Source organism: Atractosteus spatula, chromosome 8 (assembly GCF_055471065.1).
Source record: "Atractosteus spatula isolate fAtrSpa1 chromosome 8, fAtrSpa1.hap1, whole genome shotgun sequence".
Lineage (NCBI taxonomy): Eukaryota > Metazoa > Chordata > Actinopteri > Semionotiformes > Lepisosteidae > Atractosteus > Atractosteus spatula.
The window spans coordinates 39,270,676-39,288,361 of NC_142713.1; the positions used below are offsets into that span (position 1 = coordinate 39,270,676).

Below are 17,686 nucleotides of genomic sequence, written 5' to 3' on the forward strand. Positions count from 1 at the left end.
CATTGTTTATTACGAAGGTTACTGAATTTTTAAATAAAGACAGAAACGTTGGTGTGTCTGATAATTCGCCAGTTCAGTTTAATTCTGCCCTAATATTCAAGACATTGATACGACATGCTAAGTCATCTTCGTGGCATGAGAAACAACAGCTATAAGCAGAACAGGAACCAATGATCTTGGGCTCTGCGAGTGACCACGGAACTGCAGTTGTTGCACAAGAAGTGCCCTGGAAGATCCTGGGGCTGAACGGCGATTCCATGTGGTGAACCCTGAAACCGGACGAGACTGTTTTAAGAAACATTGTATTCGTAATAATACATGTGAATGATTTTCTAGTGAGGCAACTGAACGGTCGAGGATGTTGAAGGAAGCGCTGGAAGGGCAGGTTACAGCTGTCTGTAAGCCCATCGCAGGTGAGGGAGTCATTGAGCCTGTGGAAATCCTGCTGATTGAAGCCGTTTATTATTTTAGTAACCTGGAGCGGTGTGCAGTGCCGCATAAAGGGATGCGTTCCTGCCGTGGGAGCCGCTTTTACGGAATTCACGGCACCTTTCTAAAGAGTTGAACGCCAGATTTATCTGTAAACGTTACAGTCTTAGACATTAATTGATTGCTGTTACATGCCAGTTCACTTTGATCAGTGTCGAACGAGAGTCTTGACTGGATTGTTAAATATAACTTCATTTATTTTATTCAAGCAATATTATCAAGTTAAGTTACTATGGTAAGTATTCATTTTCACTATGGAGACTTACTTAGGGTGTCTCGACCTGCGAGTGTACAGACGTCTTCGGCACACTCGGCACTTTGTAACTTTTAATCATCGGAGAGTTGGTCTATGTATGTTTATCAATCTGTAAATTGGGTAGTTGTAGCGTCGCAGTGATTCTGCAACAGATATAAGCCTCCGTTTCCCTCTGGTGTCGTTTTTGTAGCTTTTATATGCGGTGGAAAAAACTATACCTTTTGAGGAACAGGCAACAAAAATTATTACATTGTATCCTCTCGTTATAGCCTTTCGTACTTAATTATTGCTTGTAATAGTATTCCTGGTCTATTTTAAGTCAACATCAGCTTTTTAAACAATGCATATGATTTTAAACGCCAGTAATATCTTGGAATGTCTTAGTTTTTGATGAGGTTTAAGTTAGAAATGTTTTACATGAAAATAAAATGTTAACTTTGTGTAGCATTCTTTTCGCTTTCCAATTCCTAAAACTGCAGTGATTTGAACATTCAAAAGGATTTCTAGTTTTTAATTAAATGTCTGACGCTTCTAAAACCAGTTCAAGAGAGAAGGCCTGCAATCTTTACTGTAGCTGTGGCTGTCATTCAATATGTCAAGCATGTCGTGGTAAAAAATAATCACTCCTGCCCTCCTGTCTTTATCTGTCCTCTCTCCCTACCACTGGACTGTAATAAAATTTAATAAAGGTTACAAAGGAGAGGCCTTTTGGTGCATCTGGTCTATTTGATAGCTAGTAGCTAATTGATCCAAAGGTCCAGACATTTCTTGAAAGAAGCCAGGGTGTTAGCTTCAGCAACATGACTGGATAGCCTGTTCCATTCTCCCACAGCCCTTAGGGTAAAGTAGTGCTTCCTCTTTTTGGTTTTAAATGCACTTACATGTCATTTCCACTTGTACCTTTTGGTTCTTTTTTCACCATTAATTCCAAAGGCATCCTCTGTGTTGATTTTATCAATACCTTTTGAGGCTTTTGAATACTTGTTTTGGGGTCCCCTTGTTGTTTTCTCTGTTCAGCACTAAAAGGGTTCAGTACTTTCAGTCTGTCAATGCAGGACATTCTCCTAGGCCCTGGAATGTGTTATGTGAATGTGGACAGGTTCCAGAGCTGCCATCTCATGTCTATAAAACAGCAACCAAAATTGAACACAATATTTGAAATGAGTCCTTACTACAACTTTATTATTGAGATTTTATTCTTAAATAGCACCTTTCCATCTCGAGCATTCTCAAGGCACAATTTTAATATGCCATTTGATTTTAATTCTAGTCTTCCATCTCAGGTGTGGTGGTGTGGTAATGAGCACAGCTTTGCATTCCAGACTGGGGCACCTTCTGGGTGGAGTGTGCACGTTCTCCTTGTCTGCATGTGGATTTTCCGTTGTCCCCTTGGGGTTTACTCTCTGTTATCTGACTAGATCTAGCGGGATGCACCATCTCCTGCTCCCTCTTGGCCTTAGGCAAGGACACAAGAACCGGGAGATTTGAGAAACAAGCTGTTTGGGTTTGGACACTAACTCTTCTCGTCTTCACAGCTTCGGTGCTCTTCCAGGTGGAGCCGGTGGGCCGGTGGTTCGAGGCATTCCTCAAGCGGAGGAGCAGGAACTTGTCAGCTTCCTTCCAGGAGCTGGAGGAGGAGAAGGAGCTGTCCGAAGAGTCAGAAGATGAAGAACTGCAGCTGGAGGAGTTTCCCATGCTTAGGACACTGGATCCCAAGGACTGGAAGGTACAGTAGTTCGTGTTGGTTTTTAATCTTTTTTTTAAAAAACGCGAGTAGCAGAGTAACGTGGAATGTGAAAAGTGCCAAGCTTTTCTGTTTTTGTGTTAAATTGGATAGATGCGTGGAAAGCACTAATCATACATGACTTTTTGATAATGTTAGGTTTAAGGTTTAAAAAACTGTTGTTCAGACGATTTCTTGTTTCATATGCCGTGATGCATAATACGCATTGCTCTTTCTGAAATGGCTTATGGCTTTGACATATCTCACCATTTTTATGGGAAGACTGCCTACCTAATAGAATTAAGCTTGGGCTCGGACCACTGCAAATAAATAATTCCCCTGCCATTACATTGTAGATATTATCTCACATGATAAACAATTCTACTGGTACAGGTTATGTAACAGAAGCTTCTCTGTGACATCAGTGAGCTGTGATTGTGTTCATTTTTTGTTTCACAGAATCAAGATCACTATGCTGTTCTGGGATTGGCTCATTTAAGATACAAAGCAACACAAAAACAAATCAAAGCAGCTCGTACGTATCTCTTTTTTCATCTTTATATCTAATTAATTCTGTACAGATTGGCAAATCTACCATTTTTTCCACCACAGTTTAAAATTGATCTAACCCTGGAGAAAATTGTAATATCCAGGACTGTTAGTGAATGACTGTTTTTGTCTCCAGAGTTTATTTAATATAATCAAGAGATGTTTCTGACTGATGAAACTCTCTTTCTGTGGGTCTGCTTTCTGGTTTCTCCCTAAAGATCCCCAAGGGGGCAGTGAGCTCTTGCAGGCCTATAGGCACCAGCCCATGGGATTCCTGCTGGACATGACGACAACTTTTCTTTTTCTTCTCACTAGACAAAGCAATGGTTTTAAAACATCACCCTGATAAGAGGAAAGCGGCAGGAGAGCAGATAGTGGAAGGAGACAATGACTATTTTACCTGCATAACAAAAGGTAATTCATTTTTTTTTAATGCGAGTCCTGGGTCCTACCTGATGTAATTCAAGACACTTCAAGACCTTCAGTTGGGATCCCCTTTGGAAAGACTTGTCATGATGGTTCCCAAGTAGAATAGTGAATAGTGTGAACTGTTTTTACTGGTATAGAGCCATACTGAACCTAGAATGAGACAGCTGTCATTTGGTGTGAGGGAAAGGTATGTAATTACCGGATCCATATTGTATCTCGCACTGAGTCAGAAGCTGCATAGGAGATGGGGTTTGTAAAGCTAGAGGTTGGGAAAGAACAGGTATGATTAGTCTTTGTTTTGCTTCACATGAACATTTTCCACTCAACGAGAAAAACCTGGGACTCAGAGTTCAAAATATATCATTATATTGACTGTTTTCTTCAAAAGCTTTCAGTGGTGCACCCTACACACGCATGTAGCGAACATACCACAATATTTTACTCCTTTCCTCTTCTAAAACTGTGTATATATTTTTCTTTTATCAATGAGGTATTGTCTTTGCAATGTAATACAAGGGCTACATCTCCTCTTAAGATCCTATTTTCCACTGATTATTTTGTTAGGCTTTAAGCATTAATTGGAATGGAGTCATTCCAGTATGGGGCTGTTTTGTTCCCTGCACTGCTATAACAGCAGTTTGTTGATTGTCAGGGTTTTTGCTGATATCTTTGCCTTTAGTACAGGAATTATTTTTTTTTATTGGACCTCTGCTAAAAAGGCGAGTACCATCTTTCTTGTGTGAAAATGGTTTGTTAGGCTAGTTGTATTTAAAAATACTTGTTTATTTGTCTGCTTTTTCAGCCAATGAAATCCTGTCAGATCCTGTGAAGCGTCGAGCATTTGACAGTGTGGATCCCACCTTTGACAATGCCGTGCCTACAAAGAGTGAGGGCAAAGATAACTTCTTTGAGGTTTTTGCTCCTGTTTTTGAAAGAAATGCAAGGTGGGTGAGCCAGCCAAACCAACGATACTAAAAACGGAGCTTTCTAAACTAGTCAAGAATTAAGTGGTAGAGAAGCATGGATCAGAAGCCAGTCAGTGGCATTTAAATCCTTTAGCTTATGGTGGTCATTGTGTGGATCTCTTTGAATATGATGGTCATTAAGTGGTGACAAAGGTTTTTTAATTTGGATTTTTTTTTTCTACAGTTATATTTTATGTATCTACATTGCCCTAGTTGTGTATTCCGTGTATTTCGAAATTGTCTGAACTTAGTCTCTAGACACTTTTAAATAGGATTTTAAATTAATTTCTGCACAAGTTTTGAACAAGTTCATTTAGGGGAAAAGATGCATACATTTGTAATTTAGTAAAATGTGATATTCTCTGGTGTGAATGACCTGCAGTCATTTTGCATTCGGCTGTGTGCTGTCCTCAATACTCTATAGTTTTGTCCACTTCTCTAGATTATAAGTTAGACCTCAGTTTCTTCCAGAGACTTGAAGACAGGTGCAGTGTTGCATTAGCTGAAGTGATCAGTTGCTTCACAAATGGGATTCAAGGCTTTGTGTAAAACTGGTCCCTTACAGTCAACGAAGAGGAATCTTTTACCTTCTGGTACAATTGATTAGTAAAACCGTAAAATAGTTGTCAACATGGAAAGAGAAGAAAGCAACTCTGTAACAATAAGATGTGGCAGGGTCTCAATATCTGCAGAATTGCTTATTTGTGATGTGGCCTGACTGATGGGGATGGAGACAGAAGAACAGAGTGTGAAGAAACCAGGCTGACTTTCAGATCAGAGGTGAAATAGATGAGGATAGCAAGAGGAATATAGGTAGTGCGTGAGCCTCTCCCTGCCCCTGCCCAAGTACTCTCCAGCCAGCATGTGCGTCTCAGTCTGATTACTATACATTTGCAATTACTGTTGTACTGTATCTTTTAGTTAATCAGTGTTAATTTAAATCAGCTTCGATCTAATACATTACCTTAATAAGCATAAAAGGGAGGGTTAGTGTGGTCTTGTTTTTATATTGTAATAAACACTCCAGTGTTTGTGTCTACAGCATGGGGAATTACAGTTTTTTTTAAAGGGGCTTTCTGACAGTTTTATTGTCCATTTCTTTACAGTGGGGCATGATAATCCCAGAGGCAGGGACACAGAGAAGGCATTCATGTTTTACCTTAATTAGCATTAAAGGGAGGGTTACTTGCTTACTTTAAGTATTACTTATTTGTGACAGTCTCTACACCTTTACGAATGTCAAGAACCTGCTGTACTACTTTAATAACTACTGTCCGAGGACAGTGTCTGGATTGTCTGGTTGCTGTCTATAAATTATTTAATCTTGCAACATGTTGGAGGCTACTCACTCACACTAGGAATGGTGTCTTTTTTTTTTTTATTCTTGGACATAAACAGGTGGACAACCAAAAAGTATGTCCCCAAACTGGGAAATATGAATTCATCATTTGAAGAGGTGGATAACTTCTACTCCTTTTGGTAAGTAAAATGTACAAACAGGATATACTTATTCTCTCAGAGGAAACTACAGTAAAGGCTTGGTATTTCGGGATTAAATACCTTATAGGGAAAACCTTCCAGCATTTTGGAAGTATTATTTTTGTTATAACAGAAATAGTGTTGGCCACTTCTGGTCTTAAGTATTTTAATGGAAGTCAATTCTGGAAACTTAAATTCAAGTTCTCTCCCATAATTCAAGTTATTCTATGTGCAAACTAATAAATTGGATCACTGGTATGATAATACTCTTTACACTGCATTACAGTAATTTTTTTCATTCTTGGTGGGGTGCATTTTCTTTACTTTTTGCATTGTTTTATTACCATTATAAATGCAGCTCTACTGTACTATAAAAGTACACATTGCAGGAATAACAGCCATGAAAGTAAATATTAAAAATAAAGACCTGAGCAAGTAAAGAGTGCACTTGCTCAACCAACTCTCTCTCCTGCTCTTGTGGTTTAATTCTCTTCTAACTTCATCTGTCCTTTTCTTTTTTTAACCATTTAAAGTGTACTTTCTAGATTAGTCAGGATTATCTGACTTTCTGCTATTATCGTTTTAGATCATGGATGACAGCAAATTAGTGTATTCTCCACAGATGACACTCTGAAGTATACACTCTGAAATGTTTTATGAACTGAAATTCATGTGTTCTTTGCTTCCTTTGAATCTCAGGTACAACTTTGATTCTTGGAGAGAATTCTCTTACTTGGATGAGGAAGAAAAGGAAAAAGCAGAATGGTATGTGATGTGAAATTTAGATCAGCGGTCTCGAACTCATTTTCTGGGGGGTCTTGTATCTTGGGCTTTTTGTTCCACTGACATTCTTGGTTACATAATTATTTAATTAGCTGCATAATTTTAATACTTTTATCCTTGCTCTGAGGTAATTTCTAAGTAACTGTACTGATGTGAGCGTCTTGGGTATTCAGCTGTAAAAGATTTCAAGAAAAATCCTATATACAGTATTTGTAATTAGTTGAATTATTTAATTGACTACTCAGGTTGAAATAAAAAGTAGAAGACAAGTCTGAGACCCCTTATGTATATGATTAATCACACTAGCTGACGTGCAGTCTTTTATAAAGGATTTGACTGACTTTGAGAAGAAAGAGGTTCATTAAACCAATGACATTTTATTTCATGTAATGTGATGTGTGTTTGGAACCTATTGTTTATAGCCAAATGTCTTTTGAAGAAATATGCATCACAGTAAGACGTTATGCCATGTTTTTCATGTGAAAGATTGCATCTTAATGCTATTTTGTTTTTCCCCAACGCCTTCTAGCCGAGATGAAAGAAGGTGGATTGAAAAGCAAAACCGTGCGTCTAGAGCACAGCGAAAAAAAGAGGAAATGAACAGAATACGGACATTAGTGGGTGAGAAGCGCTTTATTGAAAAGTGTCAGCCTGGCGACAGGAATTAAGGAGGTTTTTTAGGTTTTCAGTTCTACGTCCTGATTCAGCTTGCTGTTGTCTCCCGGCACCGAATCAATGTCACAGGGTTGTCCTCTGTTTTAGACACTGCGTACAGCTGTGATCCCCGGATAAAGAAGTTCAAGGAAGACGAGAAAGCGAGAAAAGAGTCCGAGAAGAAAGCCAAAGCTGAAGCGAAGAGGAAAGAACAGGAGGAGAAAGAACGGGTCTGTTAATAGCGAGCAAAATGCTGCGTGTTTGTCCTTAGCGTTTTACTTTCCACGTGAAGAGTTGGTGGGCATGGAGAAGCCTGTTGCCTCCAGGATGCTAAACTACAGGAGGGGCCATATTTAACTTCTCTCTCAAAAGTAATGATCGAAAAGGCTGTTGTACATTGGCCGTGAGCCTGTACTTTAAATAAGTTTCTGATTTTTTTTACATTAAGATGTTTGCAATAATAAGTGCAACGTAAGTGGTCTTCTCCTGGATGCACCTGATTGTGGTTTTGAGGTCATGAGAAGTTAGAAATGAGATGAGGCCATAGGGCCCATCCAGCATTGTAGCTACTAGAATATCTGGTTGCTAGTAGCTAAGCTATCCAGAGTTTCTTTTTTTGAAAGAAGCCACATTATATGCTTTGACAACACAGTAGCTAGCTTTTTCCAGATGCCCACAAGCTTCAAGTAAAAAAAGAGACTCTTGGTTTTTAACATTCTTCCTTGTTTCATGCGACGATTCTGCATGACTCCATGGGGTTGACTTTGTTATTATGTATATTTTCTGTGTACTAATGACGGTTTGTCATTAGTATTCCTTATATTTCGACAGTTGTTTGGAATTATTTATTGTGCCATTCCTATATTTGTCCATTGTAAAACAATGGTGTTCTTTATTTTCCTTGTAAGTGTAAATTTGATGTCTCGATCACAGCTTCTGATTCTGCCTCTTTGCACCGTTTCTCCTCCGTGCGGTATGTGCAAAACATACTTGCTGTGTGCAGGCAAGGCAGGCCGAGCTGGAGGCAGCCCGCCTGGCCAAGGAGAAGGAAGAGGAGGAGGCGAAGCAGGCCGCGCTGCAGGCCAAGAAAGAGAAGGAGATCCAGAAGAAAGCCATCAAAAAGGAAAGGCAGAAACTCAGGACAACATGCAAGGTACCCCAAACTTTATGATGAGGCCTTTTGTTTCAAGTCGGATTTAGTGGGATTAGTCTGGCCCAATAAAGATTGAAGTTTTTGATGTTTCCATTTTGAGTCCCGTCACTTTCTTTATACCAACACTGGGCTTGTTTTTTTGAGGTCTTTGTTGTTGTTTATGACTCATCTACCTTTATTTAAAGAACTGGAATTACTTTGCTGACAATGAGGCTGAAAGTGTGAAGATGATGGAAGAGATAGAAAAACTCTGCGATCGACTGGAGCTTGTGAGGTACAGAAAGCCATTTTAATTTCTTCCCAGCTCATGAGCATATTCACTCAAGCCGCGAGTCTAATGTTATAGCTTCCATGTTGCCTGTTATTTATTTTCTTAGTACATTATATCACCTGTAACCCTTTAGACCCCTTTACAATGATTTTTTTCCCCCCTGTAGCCTACAGTCCTTGAACGAAGAGCTTGCGTCAAGTACAAAGCAGGAAGGCAAGGCTGCGGTTGAAAAGCACGTAAGTTGGAGTGGGGAGTGGCGAGGGGGTCTGGAGCGAGGGCGGCTGCTTGCCACGCTGTGCTCACGCTGGGCCGCGCGGGTGCCGTGCAGGTGCAGGAGGTGAACGCGCAGCTGCAGAGGGAGCGGGAGGCGGAGGCCCGGGCGCGCCAGGCCGCCAGGATTTCCGAGCAGGCCAGCAGCGGAGCCGGAGGGGGGAGCAAGGGCTGGAACGAGGAAGAGCTGCAGCTGCTCATCAAAGCCGTCAACCTTTTCCCTGCCGGAACCAACGCCAGGTAACGAGCGTCACCTTTGCGAGGAGCACCCCTCCGGATGCCATCCTTGGATCCATCGGCTATGGCCGAGCAGATGGGCTTGATGGGCTAAATGGCCTCCTTTCATTTCTGATCGCTCTAATGTTCTTAAAGACAATTGCTCTGTAATAGACTTTGTAGAATATACCCTATTCCCTTTCAGCCACTAGAAAAGGCTGAACAGATTTTAAACATGAAAGTTTTGTTTAGGGAGGTTTAGGAATACTCTAAATACGCTTCTATGGATGTGGCGCTTTATAAAGTAAGAGATCAGGAACAAAGTTGCAAATAAGAGAAGTCAGTTTTTTCCCCATCTATCTTCCTGGTTTCTTACCTGGTTTGTGTTTGCAAGATGAACTAGAGTATTTCCTGGTCAGAAATCTTGCATTCTTTCTCCCCCGAAGAAAGATGTAAAACGTTTACAATTACATGTGGCTCTCTTGACATGCTTTTATTTTCTTTTAAGGTGGGAAGTGATTGCCAACTACATGAATTTGCACTCTACCAGTGGCATCAAAAGAAATGCCAAGGATGTTATTAATAAAGCCAAGAATTTACAAAAACTCGGTAAGTGCATCATGTGGCTTTGCCTTCTCATTTCTAAAACATGCTTTTCCATCGTGTTTTACAGAAGAAAATATTGTTTTATTTTCTGCCTTAGATCCTCACCAGAAAGATGAAATCAACAAGAAAGCATTTGAAAAGTTTAAAAAGGAGCATGCGGCCGTGCCCCCGACTGTCGACAATGCAGTTCCCTCAGAACGATTTGATGGTAAGATACGATGGGAGCAGGGCCTGTAAACACTAACACAGAGGATTTCACCTTTGATTATTTTCTGGAGCAGAGTGGGCACAATAACAAGAACAGGACTGTTTTTAACCCACCTTTTTAATAATGTGTAGAGGAACAATTTTTGTGGATGAATGGATGCCTAGTTTCTGGTTACATCAGTACTGTGAATCTTTCTACTCTATTGGATGTCTAAGGAATTCTCTTCTGGCGGTTTTGTAGTTTCAAGCTCGGATACAAATTCTGCCCCATGGACGACAGAGGAACAGAAGCTCCTGGAGCAGGCGCTGAAGACCTTTCCCGTTAACACCCAGGAGAGATGGGAGAAGATTGCAGCTGCAGTTCCTGGCCGTACTAAGAAGGATTGTATGAAGAGATATAAGGTAATGTGCTTTCAGTGATATTTCACAAGTCATCCACTTGTAAATAACTTTCACCATATTTTACACAGTTTGTGTGGCAGAACCCATGTGAAAGTCCACTTTGTTTTCATTTCAGATCATTTGAAGTAAACTCATTTGTTAGCTTTTAAAAAGGTTTGTCTTTCACGTACTGGAAATGGTAATACTTTCACAAAACCATTTCAGTATTGTTGTTGTAGATGCTGTTCTACTTGAACATACTTTAAAAATTAAGGAGTAAATTCAATTCAGGGTGTGAAAAAGGCTAATTAAAATGTTGAAGATCAGTAAAGGTGCTGCCCTGTAATTTAAAACTGGTTTTCTGGTCTCCCTCTAGGAGCTGGTTGAGATGGTGAAAGCCAAGAAAGCTGCCCAGGAACAAGTTGCTGCTAAAAGTAAAAAATGACAAGTATATAAACTGTGTTCTTTTAGTGTTGTTGTGCTGTCTTTATTTTATAATAAAAAAATGCAAACAAACATTTAATATTTTTAATCCCTCTTTGTTGTACACCACTTTATTTTCACAGAACAATCATTTAAAGGTAAATTATAGCCATAGTTCTTGTATAAAATAGCCATGGTCTTAGTCCTACGTTCTCAGCCAGTACATTCCACTCCGGATTCTGTTGTAGTCTGGAAGCTGTTCAATGGGGCCTGGGAAAAAAAAACAAACCAGTAGGAAGAAGGACAATGATGCACTGCTGTAGCCTGATTGATCTAAACCAAATTCAAGAAGTCATTGTGCACAAGACAAATGCTATAAAGGTCAGTGAAAATATTGTCTTATTATTACTTTATGTAGCTCTAGTATGTAAAAACTTTTTTGAATTGACTATTTAAACACAACAAATGGTTTTTCCATACACAGAGTCCAAAGTGATCAGAAGAATTTAAGGCAATATTGATATACAGCCCTTAAAATGTGGTATTCATTTTCATTAGCTGTGAAATACAGGAATTAAAAAACAAATCATAAACAATAACTGACATGCACAGCACACTGAAAAAGTGTAGTTTCAATTATAAATTCCAATAAGTTAGAATAACATTACATGCTTGGTGGATAAGGTTCAAGGAGAATTTTGAGTTCTAAAGCTACTGAACCTGTTGCATGTGTAATATATTTTAAGTTAATCTAAAAAAGTTCAGAGTATTGTATGAAATACTACAGCTTTTACACCATACTTCTACAGTCCCTATATACTTGGCTAGTTTTTGGTAAGAACTAAAGAGTAAAGTCAGGACAAACTCCATCATATATAACTACAACTACATATATAAATCCAGACATTTTCAGCTTTAGTATTACAGGCAACATTGTGATTTTCAAAGGTTTGTCTTAGTGAGCAGCATCAGTGTTTAATAGATCAAGCTGACATAATTAAAACATACCAACAGCAGCAACTGCAGGACATTTGTCATAGATATATTTTGTACACACATCCTTGATGGTTTTGGCATCTATGGCCTGAAAGAGAAAAACAACTTAAGCAAAAACTATTCAGCAAGGCCAGAAATATGTGAAGTTTTTCTATGGAAAATACAAGAATGAAAATTACAGTTGTGCCTCAAAGTGACTTGATGTAATCTGAGAATGGGGCTTAAGGATTTGAGCACATACAGTACAGTACGTATGTCTCTGTTTAGAAATGCTGAGACTCCACTTACGTCAATTCTAGCCTCCAGCTCAGGAAGGGGAATTCTGCGGCTGTAGCACAGCATCTGTCTACCAATGTCCTCACAGATAGGAGTGGATCCTGAAGCAAAGCACACATTTTATAAAGCAGTGTTTCATCTTGAGAACTTTTGCACCAATCAGTATTAGATTCTTGCAGCATTCTTGTAATTTACAACTATACTGTACCATCAAGATGCAGAAGCATGTTTGTTTTCAGTAGATTCTTGGCACGTGCTACCTCACTTTCAGTGACACTTGTACATAGGGACATCCTGAAATAACACATTAGAAAAATAATGGAAGTAAATCTTAGCAGTGCACATGGGGAAAAATGAAAAAGGCGATTTTATGACAATTAAATCCTGAAAGTAGCCAGGACACATAAAATATTATTACTCAATAAAGCGGTTCTCAGCACCAGTTCTAGGGAGGCTCTGTAAGGATGGAGATGAATAAAGAGTTTCTATCTTAGTGTAAAATTATTCATACTCAGTAACTGAACTTTTTGACATACAGTAAATACCTCATCTGTCTTTTTCTTCATTTCCTGCTGCTTGGCTTCTGTGTTTAAAATTGTGTTTGGTTTTATATCAATTCATCCAATCTCCTATTTCAGATTAATATTTTAAAAATAACCAGATTCCAGATTTAGGGTTCTGAGAACTTAAAAGGAATGTCAAAGGCATGTGCTATTCTTGACATCAGTAGATATGTCTTACCATTCTCTCTGAGTGAAATGCATCATCTCGGCAATGGTACTCGGCTCACAGACCATATAGAGACCCCACAGACCTGTGTCGGTGTAGCAGGTGTTGAAGGACTGGAAGCTGTGGCACAGATTGCCCTGGCAGGCCATCTGAGCTAACGTGCTGGACAGATTCTACAGTGAAGAAAGAAGAGGCATAAAAGACCATACATTTTCTAACCGTTTCTTCTATTTCAGGGTCGCAGATAAGCTGGACCCTAACCCAGCTAGCAATTGGTGCATGGCTGTCACAGGGCAGGCGCATGCACGCACGCACGCACGCACGCACGCACGCACGCACCAATTTTCCCAGAAGACACTTAACCTACTAGTATGTAGTTGAACTGTGGGAGGAAACTGGAGCACCTGGAGGAAACCCATGTGAACCAGGGGAGAACATACAAACTCCACACAGATAGCATCCCAGGGCCGCTGAGCTATGAGGCATCAAGACTAACCACTGCACCACTGAGGCACAGAAGTTGAAAAGCAAATCTATTTTTTGTATTGGGCAGAATGTTTGGACTAGCTCTTAAAAAATCTGCATTTTTCTACAATTATTTTATACACCTCCATACAACATCTGAACAGGTTACGGCACTTTTTATGTCAGAATTCACAAGCGGGCACGGGTGTTTTGCAAGAGCAAAGGAGTGTCGTACCACACCCCCTCCAAAGGACCGGTCCCAGTTGCCGATCAGCGTGTTGGCCACCATGAGAGGGATGGTATCGGGATGGGACCAGCCCACTGCCTCCACAGCTATGGCAATGTGTGCCAGGGGCATCTTGTCGTCCCTCACACGGACCTGCCAGGGGGGAATTTCCAGCACGGATCAGCACATTATCTCCCTCTTCAGCTGCTGAGCATCTTTGTTCTCATCAGAGCTGTTCTAACGTAAGGTTAAGGAGTGTACAGGAATGCACTTTTTCAGTCACTGATGGATATACATGGTGTTAACTTGCCACCTCTTTAATCATCTGTCATGTAGGTACATTTGTTTTCTAAAACAAAGCTTAATGTTAAAAACACACAAAAAAGTTAATACTTATATTTTTTTCAGCATGGTAGCCCAGTATACCATATGGCAATCTATACACCAAATTCTAGTAAATAGAAACCAGCTGGACCTTTTAGAAAAATCTGTTTCAGATAAAACTGGAAAGACTACACTCAAAATAAGCAAGGCCTGCAGAAAGAAAACTCTTCAGTGGAAACAAGTTATATAAAAGATATAATTCTGTATAATACTTTTTGACTTGTCTTCAGGATATCAAGACAGGGGCACCAATAGAAAAGGGCACCAACAATACAGCTTATTGTAAAGAAGGTACCCAGAGATAGTAATGACTGTATGTATACTGATAGAAGTGTCAAATTCATTCTTAAATGTCAGTTGAGCAGTGAGTTGTTTTGAAATACTTCCCCATCGCAGCCAGGCAGAATTACAGCTGGAAGGAAACGCATGGTGACGATCCAGAGGACCCAGAGCCCTAGTGCTCCCTCTGCAGGAATCCTGCACACCCACCTCGCTGCCTGTGAACCTGCACAGAGGAAGGGCTGGGGCCTCTCCTTCGTATGTGGCAGGCAGCCTACCAAAATGGTACTTAGCCTGGTCAATCAGCTCACTGTGTGACACGCCTAAATCAAACAGAAAACAGAACCTGAACCTAATCCATGCTCCTTAAAGTCATTTACAACAGTGGTGTGCAGTCCTGGTCCTGGAGGGCCGGTGTGTCTGCAGGTTGACCAGGTCTCTGTAAAGCTGCAGTGTGCTGGGAGGAGCTAGCAAACCAGTCCAGTTAAGCCAGTAACCAGCTGGTTTTGCTCCTCCAGAGCTGGACTGAACACCTGCACACACACCAGTCTACCAGGGCTACCAGGACAGAACAGATTATTTACAGTCATTTAATTCAGGGGCCTATGCCGTTACAGCCTTTACAGTAGGTGTGCTTTATTAAAAGAAATGTTAAAAGAGATCGAGTGGCTTCCAAAGGAAAAAGCCACACCTAATACCCAACTAATGCTTAAAAATATGGTTTTACTTCTGAACCTTTCCAAATTTCTGAATTCCTTGACGTGAGGAAACTTATATTATCCTAGACTGAACCATACTACTTTTACTGTATTTAGGAAATCTCAAGATCGGGGAAATTAACCAAACTACAGCATGCAATTCGGTGAAACTGTAGCACTACCATGACCAGTAGGCATGGTTAAACCTTATTGTTACGTCTCCTCAAAGAGAGGGAAAAAAGGTCACTTTGCCAGTCAAGTGGCAGTCGGAATTATACGAGAGTGGAAGATGTATAGTCTAAATAACTGACCTCCAGCAGCTGCCAGTACTATCCTTGGGCCTTTATAATGCGTAGTGATGTATTCAACAAGGTCATTCCGATTTATTGTTCTGCAGAAAAAATAAATGATACCAGGTCACATGTGTTCCTGCTGGTGTCACTCATTCACAAATTGGACAAGCGGCTGGCCTGCGCAGGTTCCTGGCTCCTGGGAATACGTACTTGATGTTCTCAGTGGGCCCCAGGATTGTTCGGCCCAGTGCTGTCGACTGATAGGCTGTGGCATGGAGGTAGTCAAATACCACTTCCTGCAAGTTTGTCTCAACTTCCTGCATCTCTCGCAGGATGACCCCTCGCTCGCGCTCGATCTCCGCTTCGCCTAGCGTGCTGTTCTGGATAATATCAGCAAGGATTTCCACAGCTGGACATTCAGGAGACAAAGATACCCAGATTTATCCCACAAACACAGGTCCCCGACCTTACGTTTCTACCGATTTCACAAACAAATCTCATATTCCGTTTTACTGATTTTCACTCAAAAGTTTTGCTCGCTCAGTACATTAGGCATTCGGCCAATCGGATGCCGCCACTTAGAGAATCCCAGTCACAGCTGGCTGGCGGCTAACTTTACTGGGGAGACTTTTGTCTGTTGTAATGAATAGATATAAATGCTCAAAGAATAAATCATAAAAAAATAAAATTTCCAAAGCAAAAGGGCCACGTATTTACTATATATGGCAGCTTCTCCACACTCCATGTGTCAAGACACAAAAGCAAGTGACTGCCATACCTCTGGGAAGATCTTTAGAGAATGCCTTGGCGTAATAGACAGTTTGCTCTCTGGAGGTGTACGCATTCAGGTGAGCCCCCATGTTCTCAATCTCCAGTTCGAGATCCAGCTGTGACCGCTTCTTAGTGCCCTGTAGTAAGCAGGAAATCAAGCTTACAGAACCTTGCAAAAAGTGGGGCTTATCCATGCAGCCAACACCCCAACGTATGTTTAGTTTTTTAATACTACAACATTCATTAACCGTGTTTTACACTAAGCATCAGAATTTACACACTTCATATTCCTATGCAATAACCCTTTTACTCTAAAAATGAACACCCATGACAACAACTCAGGTGCAGAGATATTAAGACAGCTGACAGAAAACTAAGACTCCACCTTAGATAATATACTTCTAGACTACAAACTGAACCCTCAGCCCTTTCCTTACCTTACCTTGAAAGCCATGTGCTCCAGGAAATGAGCCGTTCCGTTGTTTCTTTCATTTTCGTACCGACTCCCAGCATCAATCCAGAGCCCCACCTGTCAGGGTGTCACATATTGGTAAAAAACATTTCCAAACCCGCACTTATTTAAGAACACTACAGGAGCTGCTTGATTTTTCACTAAAAACGTCTGTAGCAAAAGCCACTCACCGTGCATGTTGACAGCCCAGAATCTTCAGATGCAACACGCAGTCCGTTCTCTAAAGTGGTGACCTTAGTTTCGGGTACATTTAAAATCACTTGGCTGGCTGCCTGGGTGGTTCTGTGTCTGTTCGATCCAATAATGTGCTGTTAAAAAAAATACACACAAAAACTAAACTTACGAAATGAAACGGTGTTTACACAAGACAGCACAGACAGGCCTCTGTGGGACTACTGATTCAGATGACATTATAATGACGCTCAGAACCGTCGTCCCTTTCCACCTTATAACTCTGGAAATCTGTTACTGTTACCCTGAAGCCTGTCAAACATTTCTTCTTGGATGTGCTCGGTTCACACTTCCGACAACTCTAACATCTACCTGTTCGGACGTACATTTCACGCCGTCATTCATCCCAACGCTATATAATTTCTGTGCTTTTGACGGTACTTTCGTATTATTTTAATTATAGTATTGACTGAATTATTTTAGATTATCCCTAGGTTTAAGAGTTTACATAACGTATTTTTACAATTATTATTGCTGTTGTTGTTACTGTACACTGGTTATTTTGGTTCTCGTAAATAGCTTTGGACTCACGCGTCACCAAAATTAAATAAAAATAATTAGTCTCATAGGTCCCGATCCCCACAACAAGCAAAACACGATACACGGATTCAGTCCCCTTGCTCTCTTCACGGTAGCGTGTTTCGCTGGACGACAACACCAGTTCGAAGCCTAATGGACGTCACTAACGTTGTAAGCAAAGTTCTAACAAATGATTTAATCGTAAAGACCAATACTTTCAGGTAGCTGTGATATAATATAAAGTACGTATCAAGCCGATACTACAGACCTTGGTTAAGGCGTGTGTCTTTAATAAACTACTTCTCAGAAAACCCCTTCCCACAAAGCCAAACCGCTGCAAGGACGCCGCCATGTTTCGTATATCCGTGCACACCGCGCCTATGCGCAGGCAGGTTTGCGTTCTTGTAGCGCAGGTGGGTGCAGCTCTGCGCAGATTCTGTGCAGATGGGGTTCTCCGGGTTGCAGTCCGTGACGTTAAACTGGTCCGCTTGCA

General features: G+C 40.6%; 2 protein-coding genes across 2 annotated transcripts; one reads left to right on the forward strand and one right to left on the reverse strand.

Moving 5' to 3' along the window:
- Nucleotides 1–197: 197 nt before the first annotated feature.
- Nucleotides 198–10,947, forward strand: dnajc2 (DnaJ heat shock protein family (Hsp40) member C2). The gene is made up of 17 exons (XM_088923214.1): nt 198–413; nt 2,281–2,471; nt 2,928–3,003; nt 3,333–3,431; nt 4,249–4,390; nt 5,810–5,890; nt 6,590–6,655; nt 7,203–7,294; nt 7,436–7,557; nt 8,331–8,480; nt 8,666–8,754; nt 8,918–8,987; nt 9,080–9,261; nt 9,746–9,846; nt 9,941–10,051; nt 10,292–10,452; nt 10,808–10,947. Exons 1-17 carry the CDS (start codon nt 359–361, stop codon nt 10,874–10,876), a joined length of 1,857 nt encoding a protein of 618 aa, XP_088779340.1. The 5' UTR covers nt 198–358; the 3' UTR covers nt 10,877–10,947.
- Nucleotides 10,947–17,570, reverse strand: pmpcb (peptidase, mitochondrial processing subunit beta). The gene is made up of 13 exons (XM_088923215.1): nt 17,462–17,570; nt 16,614–16,751; nt 16,414–16,500; nt 15,979–16,108; nt 15,411–15,609; nt 15,219–15,298; nt 14,420–14,532; nt 13,556–13,699; nt 12,868–13,028; nt 12,335–12,420; nt 12,139–12,227; nt 11,863–11,938; nt 10,947–11,124 (listed from the first exon to the last, which is right to left on the reverse strand). Exons 1-13 carry the CDS (start codon nt 17,543–17,545, stop codon nt 11,060–11,062), a joined length of 1,452 nt encoding a protein of 483 aa, XP_088779341.1. The 5' UTR covers nt 17,546–17,570; the 3' UTR covers nt 10,947–11,059.
- Nucleotides 17,571–17,686: the final 116 nt, after the last annotated feature.

What these genes read in the sequence shown, in the direction of transcription:
- dnajc2 (XM_088923214.1), top strand. Translation starts at nt 359, where the DNA reads ATGTTGAAGGAAGCGCTGGAAGGGCAGGTTACAGCTGTCTGTAAGCCC. An exon ending in GTTTTTGAAAGAAATGCAAG is followed by an intron (nt 4,391 to 5,809) that starts GTGGGTGAGCCA and finishes GGACATAAACAG; the next exon opens with GTGGACAACCAAAAAGTATG. An exon ending in ATTGTATGAAGAGATATAAG is followed by an intron (nt 10,453 to 10,807) that starts GTAATGTGCTTT and finishes GTCTCCCTCTAG; the next exon opens with GAGCTGGTTGAGATGGTGAA.
- pmpcb (XM_088923215.1), bottom strand. Translation starts at nt 17,545, where the DNA reads ATGGCGGCGTCCTTGCAGCGGTTTGGCTTTGTGGGAAGGGGTTTTCTG. An exon ending in AGACACACGCCTTAACCAAG is followed by an intron (nt 16,752 to 17,461) that starts GTCTGTAGTATC and finishes TTTTTTTAACAG; the next exon opens with CACATTATTGGATCGAACAG. An exon ending in AGCTGGAGGCTAGAATTGAC is followed by an intron (nt 11,939 to 12,138) that starts GTAAGTGGAGTC and finishes TTTCTCTTTCAG; the next exon opens with GCCATAGATGCCAAAACCAT.